General features: G+C 46.3%; 1 protein-coding gene across 3 annotated transcripts in view; it reads left to right on the top strand.

Annotated features, from left to right (window-relative positions):
- The window catches only part of LOC142214296 (NACHT, LRR and PYD domains-containing protein 12-like), a 398,233-nt gene that overhangs the window by 298,908 nt on the left and 83,239 nt on the right, over positions 1-16,086 (top strand). For 2 of the 3 annotated variants that reach the window (XM_075283206.1, XM_075283205.1), the window contains exon 5: positions 10,877-10,942. The exons of the other annotated variant lie outside the window; for it this stretch is intronic. In XM_075283206.1, coding sequence (XP_075139307.1) covers positions 10,877-10,942 — 66 coding nt within the window. The remainder of the gene's footprint in view (positions 1-10,876; positions 10,943-16,086) is intronic. 3 annotated transcript variants of the gene reach the window in all.

Raw genomic sequence — 16,086 nt, 5'->3', positions numbered from 1 at the left:
TTATCTGTCTGTACCCAGCGGGCTGATACATTACTTTTTAAATATTTTCCCATATTGAGATTTCTGCCAATTTTTGGCCAAATTTAGCACTTTCTTAAGTTTGTGGCCTCCTCAATCAGTCTTAAATGGGGCTCTATCATTGGGAAAAGTCATTTTTAACTTAGCACATCCTTGCATAGGCTTTAGAAAGGCTATTCCACACCTACCTTTAGTATGGAGATTGTCTCTGTAGCTTGTGAATAAGTCAGTTTTTATTCATATGCTAATGAGCTTCCAGCCAGCACAGGAAGTTCCCAGCAGCACTCGTCTCTGCTATTTTCTCCTATGTATGTGAGCAAACAGGAAGCTGAGTCATCATCAGCAGCATTCTGCACCAGTCTAATTAGCATATGAATAAAAACTGACTTATTCAGAAACCACTGAGGCAATCTACATACTAATGGTAGGTGCGGAATAGCCTTTCTAAAGGCTATGCAAGGATGTGATTAGTTAAAAATGACTTTCCCCAGTGATAGAGCCCCTTTAAGGTTTTATAGCATGGTATTCTAACATATATTGATGTAATAAAGTTGTATTAATTATTTTATTGTTGAGTTTTCTTTAGATATTTGGTGCTGGCTTTGAGGTTAGAGTTACACACCTTGATATACATAGGTCGGTATGTCACTGTATTCTGATTGGTTCTATTTATCGCACATGCAGTTACAGGGAACATAGTCTACAGCTCTTCTGTGTCCTCAATGCTCAGATCTCATCTCCTGACTCTCCCCGCACTATATACATCAACAAATAAAAAACTGAAAAGTAGGGTGTGCAAAATTATTCGGCCCCTTTACTTTCAGTGGAGCAAACTCACTCCGTTCAGTTCAGTTCAGGTCTCTGAATGATCCAATATTTTCCTAAATGACTGATGATAAATAGAGATGAGCGAACAGTGTTCTATCGAACTCATGTTCGATCGGATATTAGGCTGTTCGGCATGTTCGAATCGAATCGAACACCGCGTGGTAAAGTGCGCCATTACTCGAATCCCCTCCCACCTTCCCTGGCGCCTTTTTTGCTCCAATAACAGCGCAGGGTAGGTGGGACAGGAACTACGACACCGGTGACGTTGAAAAAAGTAGGAAAAACCCATTGGCTGCCGAAAATATGTGACCTCTAATTTAAAAGAACAGCGCCGCCCAGGTTCGCGTCATTCTGAGCTTGCAATTCACCGGGGACGGAGGTTTCCGTCCAGTTAGCTAGGGCTTAGATTCTGGGTAGGCAGGGACAGGCTAGGATAGGAAAGAGAAGACAACCAACAGCTCTTATAAGAGCTAAATTCCAGGGAGAAGCTTGTCAGTGTAACGTGGCACTGACGGGCTCAATCGCCGCAACCCAGCTTTCCCAGGATCCTGAATGGAATACACTGACAGTGTATTCCCGTATACCCCATATATACACCCCAAATCCCCATTCCAACGGTGTGCCCCCCCACCTTCACCCCAGAAATACCCTGCAAGTCCCCTAGCAATAGAATTGGGGCTATATACACCCACTATTTTTGCTACTGCCATATAGTGCCATTGTCTGACTGGGAATTCCAATAATATATTGGGTTTACAAATACCCTCATTTCTTGCTACTGCCATATAGTGCCATTGTCTGACTGGGAATTCAAAGAATATATTGGGGTTACAAATACCCTCATTTCTTGCTACTGCCATATAGTGCCATTGTCTGACTGGGAATTCAAAGAATATATTGGGGTTACGTGCACCCACAATTTTTGCTACTGGTATATAGTGCCAGTTTCTGAGTGGAAATTCCCCAAATAATTTGGGGATTCATTCACCCTACATCTCAGGCTCTTGCCATATTCACCCAGGTTGTCAGTGCTGCACCAGCTCGTTTCCAGACAGCTCGGCCCGAAAAACACATTACCTATATAGAGGATTTGGACAATGAAGACAACATGTTCTAAATCTAATGTCTGCACCTTCTCCAGAATTAAAATAAAGGCAGCGTTTAACTTTCAAATAGCACTGCACAAAGGAAGATCTTATCAGCTTGTCTCATGACATGCTACTAAAAAGTGTCATTTGTGTATCTTAATGTAAATATAGTTGTATAAGCTTTTTGGGTTTTAGGCACTGCCAAGTTATTTATTACCACCCGCTCCCTTATAATGATGATGACGCCAAAGTCACTGTGGGTGTTCAGAGCTCACAGCTTTGGTTGACATTTGTCTTGCTCTCTGTCGGTACCAGCTGTCTTTTTGGATACCATAAAGTTATGTTGACTTTATTAACAGCTATAGAAGCTTTAGCCAGGTTGTGACGGTGTGTAACCCAAACAACACTAAGTGGGATACACATTAATAGTCAGTCTATGTACGCTAAACGTATCACTGAAGTAATTTTTTTCCCTCTCCCCTAATATAAGAAAGGAACAGACATTAGACCTAGACCGGGGTTCAAGGCTTGTAAAAATCCAATATTATTTGTTCTTCATGATGTGAAATATGTGTTGAAAAGCAACCCAAGATGAAGTCAGCCATGTGTGTCAGTGTGTTACTTGGCATGCCTTTGCTGGCCCCAACTGTAAGGGTCACTCTCCATTTCCTCCATTTTCCACTCCCCTTCACACCATTTGTGGTGAAGCAATGGGATGCACTGAAGTGCACCCTCTAGCCTCGTGTGGGACAGGGACATCAGATGCCACTCCAACCCCCTCGTCTTCCTCCGCCAGCCAATGGTGCGAAGATGAGAGGAGTGTGCTCTGAATGTTTTCTGCCTAGCAGAGGCTAGTTCTCACTTACGAAAATGGCCCCACTTTGACCTGTATATCATGCACAATGGTGTAGGTTTCAAAGAAACATGGCACCAACAAGTTGAAAAACGTGGGCCATGCGTGGACCGTGTTTGAGTCTGGCAAGCTCCAGATTTGCTACCAGGTTCCAGCCATTATCACAGGCACAAAAATGCCAGGCCCCAGGTGTAGCAGGGAAAAAAAAATGCCATCTCAGCCAGGATGGCATCCCTGACCTCGGAGGCACTGTGCTGTCTGTCCCCCAAGCTGATCAGTTTCAGCACAGCCTGCTGACATCTCCCCACACCAGTGTTATAGCGTTTGCCGCTAGTAGCTGGGGTGGAGGTTGCAGCATCGTAGGGTTTCAGTCTACTCCTGCCATGAATTTTGGCCTGGGAGAGGAGATAGGCCACCCCAGTTTGCACCCGGGGACCAGACTCCACCACATTCACCCTGCCTGTCATTAAAGATAAGCACTGCAGCATCCCTGACCACAGGCGCTTGTCCATGTGTCGGTGGTCAAGTGGACCTTGCAGCAAAGCGCAGAGCTCTGGGCCCGACTGATGTTATGGGACACATGCAGGCGCAAGGCAGGGACAGCACACCAAGAGAAGTAGTAACGGCTAGGCCCAGCATATGGAGGTGCCCCAGCTGCCATCTGCTGACGGAAGGCCTGGGTATCCAGAAGCATAAACAAACACCAACATCTCCAGGGCCAGCAGTTTATCGATGAGGCTGTTAAAGGCTTGGGCATGGGGGTGGGTTGTGTTGTACTTCTGCCTGCAATGAAAAGCTTGGGAGATGTGGAGTGGCTGGGAAGAGGCGCATGATGGTGCAGGCCAAAAGGGCGCATGAGGGTGAACTCCCCAATGTGTCAGAGATAGGTGTGTAGGTGTCCTTGCATCATATACTTGCACCATACTTGGCTTTGGAAGTTAATTTTGTGCCAAAAAGTGGTTAAGACAGTGATACCTCAGCTACTCCCGTTACACTGTCTATTGACAACTCCAGCACTGAAATTACCACCTTTGGAAGTGGACCACCACTTCTAAGATCCCAAAGGAAGTAGGCAAGAGATGTGCAGTGCAGAAAAAAAGATGAGAAAATAAGTGTAGGCAGTAGAGCACAGAGGGATTGGAGAGGACAGAGCTGGTGTCGGCCAGGTATTCCCACAACATGCGCCTATACTTGTCTCTCCTGGTGACACTAGGCCCCTGAGTGGCAGTAATTTGTCCAGGGGGGAGCCATTAACGTGTTCCAGACCTAGGAATAAGTCTTCCAACAGGGTAGAGTTTTGCACGCCTTTGCTTCTACCCACTGTTTTTGTTGAATTAGCTTCCCTCCACATCTACACTGCTTTAGCCCCTAAACATCACCCCAGTTTATGCCTTTGCTTCTACCCAGGTTTTTTGTTGAATTAGCTTCCCTCCACATCTACACTGCTTTAGCCCCTAAACATCACCCCAGTTTATGCCTCTGCTTTTACCCCCAGTTTTTTATGCTTAGCTTGCCTCCACATCCACACTGCTTTTGCCCCTACACATCACCCCTATCCATGCCTGTGCCTCTAGCCATAACTCTGCCACCCATGGAAACTCATGGTGCAGAAAGTGAGGGAGCTGACTCTGAGGAACCCTTGGGTTTTGTAGCTGGTACTCCATCAAAGGTCTCTGCTGCTCACACACCCTGCTCAACATACGGTATCTAGGGTTTGAGCGTGTGGTGACCTCGCACAACAGTAGGTGCTTCAGGCAGATGTAGGCCTTGCTGGAGTGTATTGCGGCTAGCTCCAGGTACTGTAGACTTGGGAAAGTGGGTGTCCAAGTGCCCCACTTTCACCCTTATCTCTGCTAATTTGGGGTATGTTTTTAAAAATCGTTGCACCACTAGATTGAACACGTGGGCCAGGCATGGAACGTGTTGGAGGCTGGCCAGCTCCAGAGCCCTCCAACAAGACAAAAAAGCCTGGCCCCAGGGGCAGCGGGGATAAACAAATTGCCATCTCATCCAGGATGGCATCCCTGACCTCAGAGGCAGTGTGCTGTCCGTCCCCCAAGCTGATGAGCTTCAGCCCGGCCTGCTGACGTCTCCCCACACCAGTGTTGCAGCGTTTCCAGCTCGTAGCTGGGGTCAATCTAACAGCGGAGGAGGAGGGTGGTGTTTCAGCCCTCCTCCCAGGAATGTTGTGTGGGGAGACAAGTCAGTCTACCACATTTTGCGACCCGGTCCATGCCTCAAGTACATTCAACCACTGTGCCAAGATTAAAAGTTAGCGTCCCTGTCCGCATGCACTTGTCCATTCATAGCTGGTCACATGGAACTTTTGGGCAAAGCGCTGAACTTAGGGACCGCCTCATGTTTGGGGAAAAGTGCTGGTGTGGACGGCACAGTGAGGTGGCGCAGTAGCCAGCAGGCCCAAAAAGGGCAGAGTGTCCACAAGCCGGGACCCCAACATCTCCTGGGCCAGAATTTTTGAGATGAGGCCGTTGAAGCCTTGGGCATGTGGGTGGGTTGTGCTGTACTTTAGCCTGGAATGAAAGGCCTGGGAGATGGGGAGTCACATTGCAAAGTGTGTAAACCACACTCAGTTTGTCCTCGACCTATACATTTAGAAATTATCTCCCCCAGCGAGGAACGTGGCCTCGATGGGGGAATTTTTCTAAGGAAGCTAGAAAAGAGGGCATCTTGGGCCTTGCTGGCTCAGGTCTAGCTTCTGTCATGCAGCTGTCTTCTGCCTCTGGACATCCCTTTGCCTCTAGCCACCTTTTTCCCTGCTTAGCTTGCCTCCACATCCACACTGCTTTTGCCCCTAGACATCACCCCAGTCCATGCCTTAGCTTGTACCCCCAGTTTTTGCTGCTTAGCTTGCCTCCACATCCACACTGCTTTTGCCCCTAGACATCATCCCTATCCATGCCTCTGCCCCTAGCCATAACTCTGCCACCCCTGGAAACTCATGGTGCAGAAACTTTGGGAGCTGACTTTGAGGAACCCTTGGGTTTTGTAGATGGAACTCCATCAAAGGTCTGTGCAGCTCACACACCCTGCTCAAGATATGGTATTGTAGGGTTTCAGCGTGTGTGAATGACAGACAACAGCCTGTGTTTGGACAGATGTAGGCCTTGCTAGAGTGTTTTTAGGCTAGCAGCGACTCCTGTACACTTGCAAAAGTGGGCGCACAAGCGCCGCATTTTCAACAGTAGCTTCAGTACATTTGGGTATGTTTTCAAAAAACGTTGCACCACTAGGTTAGACGTGGGCCAAACATGGAACGTGTTGGAGGCTGGCAAGCTCCAGAGCCGCTACCAGGTTCCAGCCATTATCACAGGCGTAAAAATGCCAGGCCCCAGGTGTAGCAGGGAAAAAAAAAGCCATCTCAGCCAGGATGGCAACCCTGACCTCGGAGGCACTGTGCTGTCTGTCCCCCAAGCTGATGAGCTTCAGCACGGCCTGCTGACGTCTCCCCACACCAGTGTTTTAGCGTTTGCCGCTAGTAGCTGGGGTGGAGGTTGCAGCGTCGGAGGGTTTCAGTCTACTCCTGCCATGAATTTTGCCCTGGGAGAGGAGATAGGGTACCTCAGTTTGCACCCCGGGACCAGACTCCACCACATTCACCCTGCCTGTCCTTAAAGATAAGCAGCATCCCTGACCACATACGCTTGTCCAAGTGTCGGTGGTCAAGTGGACCTTGCAGCAAAGCGCGGAACTAAGGGCCCACCTGATGTTGAGTGACACGTGCTGGTGCAAGGCGGGGACGCCACACCGGGAGAAGTTGTGACGGCTAGGGATGGCATAGTGAGGTGCCACAGTTGCCATCAGGTCCGGGAAACGCCAACATCTCCTGGGCCAGCAGTTTAGTGATGTTGGCGTTCAAGGCTTGCGTGGGTGGGTGGTTAGCGGTGTATTTCTGCCGGCGCTCCAATGTCTGAGAGATGGTGGGTTGTTGTAAAGAAGCGCCTGATGGTGCCTTTGATGGTGCAGGAGAAGGAGATAAGACAGAAACAGGGGAGGATGAGGGAGAAGTCAACAAAGTGGCGGAGGCAGATGAAGTGATGTCCTGGCTCATCCTCTGGAGTGCATCACCAGCACTGTGAGCAGAGGCAGTGGCATGAACGGCGGGCGACGTTTGTCCTGCCGTTGCTGCCTGCCACTGATTCCAGTGCTTGGATTCCAAATGACGGTGCATTGAAGTGGTGGACAGGTTGCTCTTCTCAGGGCCCCTACTCGATTTCGAGAGGCAAATTGTGTAGACGACACTATATCTGTCCTCGGCGCATTCTTTGAGGACAGTTTTTCTGGGCTGGGTACAAAAGGGAACATCTTCGGACATTCCGGGTCTGGCCTGGCTTCGGCGAAGCTGTTGACCTCTGCCTCTAGCTACCCTTTTTGGTGCTGCACCTGCCTCAACATCCACACTACTTTCCCAGCTTGACATCCGCCTTGTCCAGGTGGGGTCGGTGTCCTCGTCGTCCACCACCTCCTCTTCCAACTCCTGTCTCGCCTCCTCCTCCTGCACAATGCGCATGTCAACTGGCTGCCCTTGACAGCAACTGCATCTCATCGTCGTCGATGAGGGTGGGTTGCTGGTCATCCGCCACCAAATCGACCGGAGATGGAGGAGACTCTAGTGTTTGAGCATCTGGACACAGATACTTGTCTGTTAGGTCCGTGGAATCGCGAAATGGAGGGGCAGGTTGCGGTACAGTCAAAGGAAGGGAGAACAGCTCTGGGGAGCAGGGACAGTTGGGGTTATTGTTCTGGGAAGATTGGGAATTTTGGGTGGAAGGAGGACAAGACTGTTGGGTAAGAGGAGGTAGAGGCTGACTGGCTGGTGGACAATGTGCTTTAAGCGTTATCCGACAGCCATTGCAAGACCTGTTCCTGGTTCTCGGGCCTACTAAGGCTACTAAGGTTAATGTTGAACTTTCGTGCAAAGTGCAGAACTTAGGGCTCGCCTGATGTTAAGGGACACACGCTGGTACAAGGCTCAACTCACCCTAAGTGCCAAAAACACTGCTGGTGCAAGGCTCTACTCATGCCAAGGGCCTCAATCTCTGCTGGTAGCTCAGCTTAAGGTCCTGTAACTTTGTTTGGAAGGGCTCATGTTAAGGGCTAGAAAAGTGAATTTTGGAAGGTCTTACCACATCACACACACACACACACACACACACACAATGACAGTTAAGGGTGAGGGCTTTTGGATTTCCCATTGTCTATTCCATCCATGGTTGTCATGGGGAACGTGATTTAAAGGGGTGGTTGTTACTGTTTGTTGAGCTTAAATTGGGGTTTGTGTTCATCCATTTGGGGAGTAAAGAAGGTTTCCAGGTATTTTCCCACTTTGATAGAGGTTTTTTGGAATGTGTAAAGTGTGTAGTTGTTAGGCTGTGATGTTGGGGTAATAGAGGGTCTTTGGTGTGTTAGATGCCCCCAGAAATGCTTCCCCTGCTGTCCCAGTGTCATTCCAGAGGTGTTGGCATCATTTCCTGTGGTGTCATAGTGGACTTGGTGACCCTCCAGACACGGATTTGGGTTTCCCCCTTAACGAGTATATGTTCCCCATAGACTATAATGGGGTTCGAAACCCGTTCGAACACACGAACAGTGAGCGGCTGTTCGAATCGAATTTCGAACCTCGAACATTTTAGTGTTCGCTCATCTCTAATGATAAATAGAATCCACCGGTGTGTAACAAGTCTCTGTATAAATGCACCTGCTCTGTGATAGGCTCAGGGTTCTGTATAAAGCTCAGAGAGCATCATGAAGACAAAGGAACACACCAGGCAGGTCCCCGATACTGTTGTGGAGAAGTTTAAAGCTGGATGTGGATACAAAAAAAGATTTTCAAAGCTTTAAACATCCCAAGGAGCCCTGTGCAAGCAATCATATTGAAATGGAAGGAGTATCAGACCACTGCAAATCTACTAAGACCCGGCTGTCCCTTTAAACTTTCATCTCAAACAAGGAGATGCCAAGAGGCCCAGGATCACTCTGGATGAACTGCAGAGATCTACAGCGGAGGTGGGAGAGTCTGTCCATAGGACAACAATCAGTTGTACACTGCACAAATCTGGCCTTTATGGAAAGTGGAAAGAAGAAGCCATTTCTCACAGATATCCATAAAAAGTCCCAGAAGAGACACCAAACATGTGGAAGAAGGTGCTCTGGTCAGATGAAACCAGAATCCAACTTTTTGGCCACAATGCAAAACGATATGTTTGGTGTAAAAGCAACACAGCTCATCCCCCTGAACACCCCCTGATCCCCACTGTCACACATGGTGGGGGCAGCATCATGGTTTGGGCTTTTCTGCAGCAGGGACAAGGAAGATGGTTAAAATTGATGGGAAGTTGGATGGAGCCAAATACAGAACCATTCTGGAAGAAAACCTGTTGAAGTCTGCAAAAGACCTCAGACTGGGATGCAGATTTATCTTCCAACAAGACAATGATCCAAAACATAAAGCCAAATCGACAATGGAATGGTCCACAAATAAATGTATCCAGGTGTTAGAATGGCCAAGTCACAGTCCAGACCTGAATCCCATCGAGAATCTGTGGAAAGAGCTGATGCTGCTGCTCACAAACGTCTCCATCCAACCTCACTGAGCTCCAGCCGTTTGCAAGGAAGAATGGGCAAGAATTTCAGTCTCTCGATGTGCAAAACTGATAGAGACAAACCCCAAGCAACTTGTAATCGCAGCAAAAGGTGGTGCTACAAAGTATTAACGCAAGGGGGTAAATAATTTTGCACGCCCAAGTTTTCAGTTCTTTATTTGTTAAAAAAGTTTAAAATATCCAATAAATTTTGTTGCACTTCACAATTGTGTCCCACTTGTTGATTCTTCCCTCCAAATATATATACACAGTATATATGTACAGTATATAGTGAGGAAGGTAGCTCGATAGCAGCAATGGTGCGGACCGAACCAGTCAGACAGGGATACAGTTAGGGGTCTGTCAGGGCTGTCATAGGTTAATCTGGATTCTGTGTTTTGGGAGAGGTTTTTCCCTGAGATTCTGCCCCACCCTCTGTTGTGTTATAGAAGATGGATTCTGCCACCAGTTCAATGCTGTTTATATTCTTGTGACCAGCAAATCCTGTGACCTGTAGCACTACTATCAGTTTATTCTTTTTAGCTTTCTTTGTCTGTTTATTCTCTGGCCTACTGTGATAGTGTCTGTGTAGAGGTATTTGTTGGTGTGTGGGTTCTGTGTCACTGTGTATCTGTTAGGGTGAACTTCCGGGGTCTCTATTTAGGTTCCTGTGAGTTGTCGTCTCATCAATGGAAAACTCTGTCGCTACCGTAGGAAGGCTTAGTCAGGGTGAGTGATAAGGAAACTTCCCTGCTATTATCCACCTGCCTATTTTGTTTAGATTTAATTTTTTTTTTTTTTGCCTTCTTAGGGCTGGTTCACACAGAGTTTTTTGGCAGCGGATTATGAGACAGAATCCGCCTCAAAATCTGTCTGCCAAAACGACTCCCATTGACTTCAAATGAATGAATGGGCCTAATCGGGAGGTATTCTCAAGCCGTGGGCGCCATGGCTTGAGAACACTCACAGTTTTAGGACAGACCCGGGCACTTCTTCTCGCTCCTAGGATCTGCTCTAAAGTGGAGGATCTGCAGCCTTTTATGGCCCAGTAATGAGCCGTAGAACCCACATCTGGACCTGCCCTGGACCACACAGTCAGAAACCTGGGGGAGATATACCATGACTGCCTGTCACGTTCTCACAAAATATATATATGTATGATATATACTGTATATATTAATATATATATATTCATCTCCAAGACTTTTCTGGCTCCAGGATGAAATTGCTGATAGACTCTATGTAATGGATGCTCCACCTTTTGCCTGGACTTATAAATTAGTATAGATCTTGGTAACATCACGACTGGACACTAAATCATTGGACTTTAGTGATCAGGGCACAATGGAGGTGCAGGGGCCGGGGAGTTCTTCTCAGTTTTACCTTTAGGACCATTACACCTTATCCCCGTCACTGTACAATAACATATTTATATTATATCTGTACATCTATACACTAGAATATCCTACTAATCTGTCATTTCTTATTAGGTGACTCTCTGGTCGAGCAAATTGTACTGGATAAAGATGGTCACCGACTGACCCCAGAACTGACAGGTAAGAAGTGTAGTGTACAATATATATATATATATATATATATATATATATATATATATATATATATATATATGTTTCTATAACGCTAAAGTAATACTACTGCAAGCAGATAAAGAAGATGGACTACTGGAGAATATTCTCTTCAGTAAAGCGTCCTGCAAGCACACTTTACTTTCTGTGTTACAAAATATAAAAATTTTGAGGGATTTCAATTTTTGATGATATTCTGCATTGTGTCCTCATCATTGTTGTTCTTATCCCTTCTTAGGGCTAGTTTACACTGAGTTTTTTTGCAGGCGGATTTTGATGCAGAATCTGCCTTAAAATCTGCTGCAAAAAAGGCTCCCATTCATTTGAATGGGAGCCACTCGCTTTTTTTTTCCGCTAGCGGGAAAAAACGTGACATGCCCTATCTTTCCACGGATTCCACGGTTGAGATAGCCGAGACGTAAGACTCACTCTCGATTAGGCCCGTTCTTTCAGGCCTCTACAGGAGCGGGATGCTGCGATGGGATGCCAGTATACTGCATTAGCATTCCGTCATGGCTAGTTGCGTGGAGAATCCACACGGTGGAAAAGGTTTCTGCCGTGTGAACATACACTTAGGTGGAGTGAGGAGGTGAGCACTAGTCAGACTTGTCAATACAAGTTAGTTCCAGTGTCATTTTGTAGTCAGGAGATCGGCCATTGCTCTGCTGAATGTTATGGACCTAGTGTGAGTGAAGATGACATTTTGATTACTTGGCTCTCTCCTATCAGTCACAGCAAGATATAACATCTAACATTTGTGATGAGCTGATGAGTCAAGGTTTTGAGTGTCCCTTTTTCTCCTCTGCTGTTGTAACACAATTTACAGCCTTGACTTTCTGCACTGTCAACCATCTTCATTTTCATCCTAGTCAGAGTTTTCCTCTTCTTGATGAGTTGAATGAGAATGGTCAGAATTTTTTGTATGTAGAGAAGGCAGAGGTGGAAGAAATGACTGTCAGTGGTAGAGGTAGTAGTGGCAGGACTGTTAATAGAGGAGATAGTAATGGCAGGGGGTTTGACTGTGGAGATTGTGTTCTATGGGCAAATCTATGGATGGAAATTGTGAGGGTGTGCAAGAGTTCCATGGCCATGATAAGTTAAAAAAAAAAAGTGGTGAACACAATGACATTGCCATTGCTGATTCTGTTGGGGAAAGGATCTGGCTACTAGGTTAGGGTGACAGACAGACAGACAGACATCAGAGGGAGTAGGTGGTAGCAGCAGTGATGACAATGATTTCAGTCGATAGACAGCAGAAAATTAAAAAAATGCCCCAGCCAGATCATTGGGAAGCTTAGTAAGAAGGAGATCAGCTACCACTTGCTCACTGTCACCACCCTGGGACAGCCAGCCACCACAGCCAGCCATATATCTCCTGCAACCAGGTCCATCACATTCTATTCCATACTGTTGGTGACATAGCATTTACATAAAGAAAATAAGTAAATAACACTAACCTCCCTTCAAATACCATGTTGGTGTAGCATTTATTACTAAAATAAGGTCAATTCTGGGTGGCTTTAAAAAAAAAAAAAAAAAGACATTTTTTCATGTTTCAACTAGCAGGTAGAGATGAGCAAACAGTAAAATGTTCAAGGTTCAATATTCGTTTCAAGTAGTCCCTCAATATTCAACTACTCGAATCGAATATCGAACCCTATTATAGTCTATGGGGGGAAAATGCTCGTTTCAGGGGTAGGCAACATTCAATCAAATTATACTTACCAAGTCCACGAGTGAGGGTCGGGCTGGATCCTCCGAGAAGTCTTCTCCTTGCAGTGTCCCCGCGGCATCTTCCGGCTCTGAATTCACTCTGCCAGGCATCGGGCCTGGGCAGAGCCGACTGCGCATGCTCGCACTACAAGCAAACATGCGCAGTCGCCTCTGCCCAGGCTCGATGCCTGGCAGAGTGAATTCAGAGCCGGAAGAAGCCGCGGGAAGCTGCACGGAGAAGACTTCTAAAGGTAGGAGAAGAACCAGCGTTGATTGGCCGACTGTATAGCATTCGGCCAATCAATGCTGGTTCTGCATCGAACTTTTACATTCGAATAGCGAGTGGTACTCGATCGAGTACGAGTATTTCTAATACCGTAGTATTCGATCGAATACCTACTCGATCGAGTACTACTCGCTCATCTCTACTAGCAGGCACACTGCCTGTCTTTCCATGTGCTCCCATAAAGCGATAATTTTTGGCAGCTTTTTTTTTTAAGCCAGTTGTATACCCCAGGGGTCAGTGCTGGGTCCTCTGGGTCTGTGTTATAGAGTCCTAGGAGCCCTGACAGTGATGTACACTATGTTTTATAGATATATAGTCCTAACAGTGTCCTACTGTGAAGCGAAGTTACTGCGTTTGTGACTAGGATCGCCTTTCAGATTACAGATTCCATTAATTGTGGCATGGAAGGTGTGATCTAAATGGACTAAGAAGCAATTTCTTACACGATAAGGAGGATAAACCATTGGCTTTACGTGTGTGGGAGTATCATGGGGGTGATGGATCTTCCATTCAATTCCAGGAAATTGAACACGTCCGTAAATATTCCCTGGTGGGGTTGGGGGGGGGGGGTTGTTGGGAGGGGGGATGATTAGGATTGCATCATTCTATAAAAGGAAGCCCAACAGCTCTTTCGGTTTAGATCTGTGAAACCTAGGGGTCTGAATGATGCAATTTCTTTTGCCTCTTTATTTGCGGGTTATTTTGTCCTATCTTATCTCCACTTTAATTACTGATTATCTTTTGTTGTTGCTAGTGGTTGGGACTACCACATTTTTTGCCACCTGTATCCACTGTAGATAGGAGGATCTGTTATGGATTGTCTGCAGACATATATTATCGTCTATTTGATGCAGTGACATTTTGGGGTATTTCATAATGGATACATTTACTGATTGTGATTGATAAATGGATATTTCTTCAATTCTCTCATTTGATGTACATTTATTTATCTATCCTTTTTTGGGGGACTATATGCTGATCTATCAGCCTATATAGTGAGTACATGGCTATTCTTATGTCTGTCACCCATCTTTGCTTCCATGTGGATTAATTACTGTGATAGAGAGGCCCGGAGGAGGGGGCACTGATGGATGGCTCATCGGTACTGGGCTTTAGTTATCCTAACCCAGTGCTCCTTTTTATTGTTGCACTTATTTGCATTGCACCATTTCTTCAATCTGTATGCTGTAATGGCTCTGTATTAAAGAGGACCTTTCACCATATCCGGGCACAGGCAGTGTTATATACTGCCAGAAAGCTGACAGTGCGCTGAATTCAGCAAACTGTCGGCTTTCCCGATCCGTGCCCGGTGTAAAGCGCTATCGGTCCCGGTACCGTAGCGCTTTACAGTCAGAAGGGCGTTTCTGACCATTAGCCAGAGACGTCCTTCTGCCTCGCGGCGCCAATCGCGCTGTGCTGTGGAGCCGGGAGGAACGCCCCCTCCCTCTGCTCACACAGCTTGTCCGTAGACGAGCATTATCAGGAGAGGGAGGGGGCGTTCCTCCCCGCTCCACAGTACAGCGCGATTGGCGCCGCGAGGCAGAAGGACGTCTCTGGCTAATGGTCAGAAACGCCCTTCTGACTGTAAAGCGCTACGGTACCGGGACCGATAGCGCTTTACACCGGGCACGGATCGGGAAAGCCGACAGTGCGCTGAATTCAGCGCACTGTCAGCTTTCTGGCAGTATATAACACTGCCTGTGCCCAGATATGGTGAAAGGTCCTCTTTAACTACGTGTGCAATTGTGTCATCATGGTATATGATTATAGCTATATGGGATCATATTGATCGATCCCTGGTGGCTTATCTATAGTGATTGTTATCAACTTTCATTTGGATAGCTGCCTGACTCCCTCATCTTTTTGATATTTTGACAGTCACCAGGGTTTGTTTACCTTTGACTGAGGCGGCATGCTTGTCAGCTGTGCTGCGTATCGCTATGCCTAGACCGTGCCCACACCCACGTCATATTGAGTGGGTGTTGACAATCAACCTGATTGGTTCCTGTGGATTATGTATGCATGCGAGGTGCGGAACAGCTTGCATACTTGGATGTGTAAAGCCAAGCTGCACCAGTGTGTAGGTTCGGCTATTAAGTACCGGAGAACACCATCAAGGCTCCAGTAACTTCAGTTTTTACCGTATGTTTATAGACATTTGATCCCCCAATCGTACTTATTCATTACTCCTGATAAACTCTGCATTATCGCTGGGAGAAACGCCCACACACACACACTTTTGTGCATTTTTCCAATAACAATATGTATAGCAGGCATGGAGCCAGGCTTTACCCGCCCGCTATCATAGTGGTCCAGTGTCCCGACTATTTCCAGCTGGCCATGGGCCTCTTACACCTAACAGGGATACAGAGCAATTCAGTCCAGCGATATATGCTCAATCCAGATATGCACGTTGTGTACCCGCAAAACCTAGGTGGGATACACAGAAATTCAGTCAGGCTATATACGCTCAATCCAAATATCCACGGTGTGTACCCCCAAAACCTACCTGGGATACACATAAATTCAGTCACGCTATATAAGCTCAATCCAATTTTTTGTCAATCCAGTATTGAATTGTTTTGTAAAGAGGAATGGTCCAAAATACCTTCATCCAGGATCCAGGAACTGATTAAAAGCTACAGGAAGCGACTAGAAGCTGTTATCTTTGCAAAAGGAGGATCTACTAAATATTAATGTCACTTTTCTGTTGAGGTGCCCATACTTTTGCACCAGTCAAATTTTGGTTTAATGCACATTGCACATTTTCTGTTAGTACAATAAACCTCATTTCAATCCTGAAATATTACTGTGTCCATCAGTTATTAGATATATCAAACTGAAATGGCTGCTGCAAACACCAAAATATTTAGAACTAAAAATGATTGAGATTAATAGGGGTGCCCAAACTTTTTCATAGGACTGTATATACAGTATACCTGTACAGTGATTATGTATATATGTATAGATATTTTTTCTCTATTTTCTTTTTCGCTTTACACGTATGATCACGTTTCTAGATATATTCTAAAACGGTCAACAGCTAAGAAGATATGCCATCTCTAGTAAATTTGTCCCATGTTACATATTTTCAACAAAATAATTTTTTGGCTTC

This window comes from Leptodactylus fuscus, chromosome 7 (assembly GCF_031893055.1).
Source record: "Leptodactylus fuscus isolate aLepFus1 chromosome 7, aLepFus1.hap2, whole genome shotgun sequence".
In the NCBI taxonomy this organism is placed as follows: domain Eukaryota; kingdom Metazoa; phylum Chordata; class Amphibia; order Anura; family Leptodactylidae; genus Leptodactylus; species Leptodactylus fuscus.
Note: the sequence above shows the minus strand (reverse complement) of the source record. Positions and strands in the feature narration are given on the sequence as shown.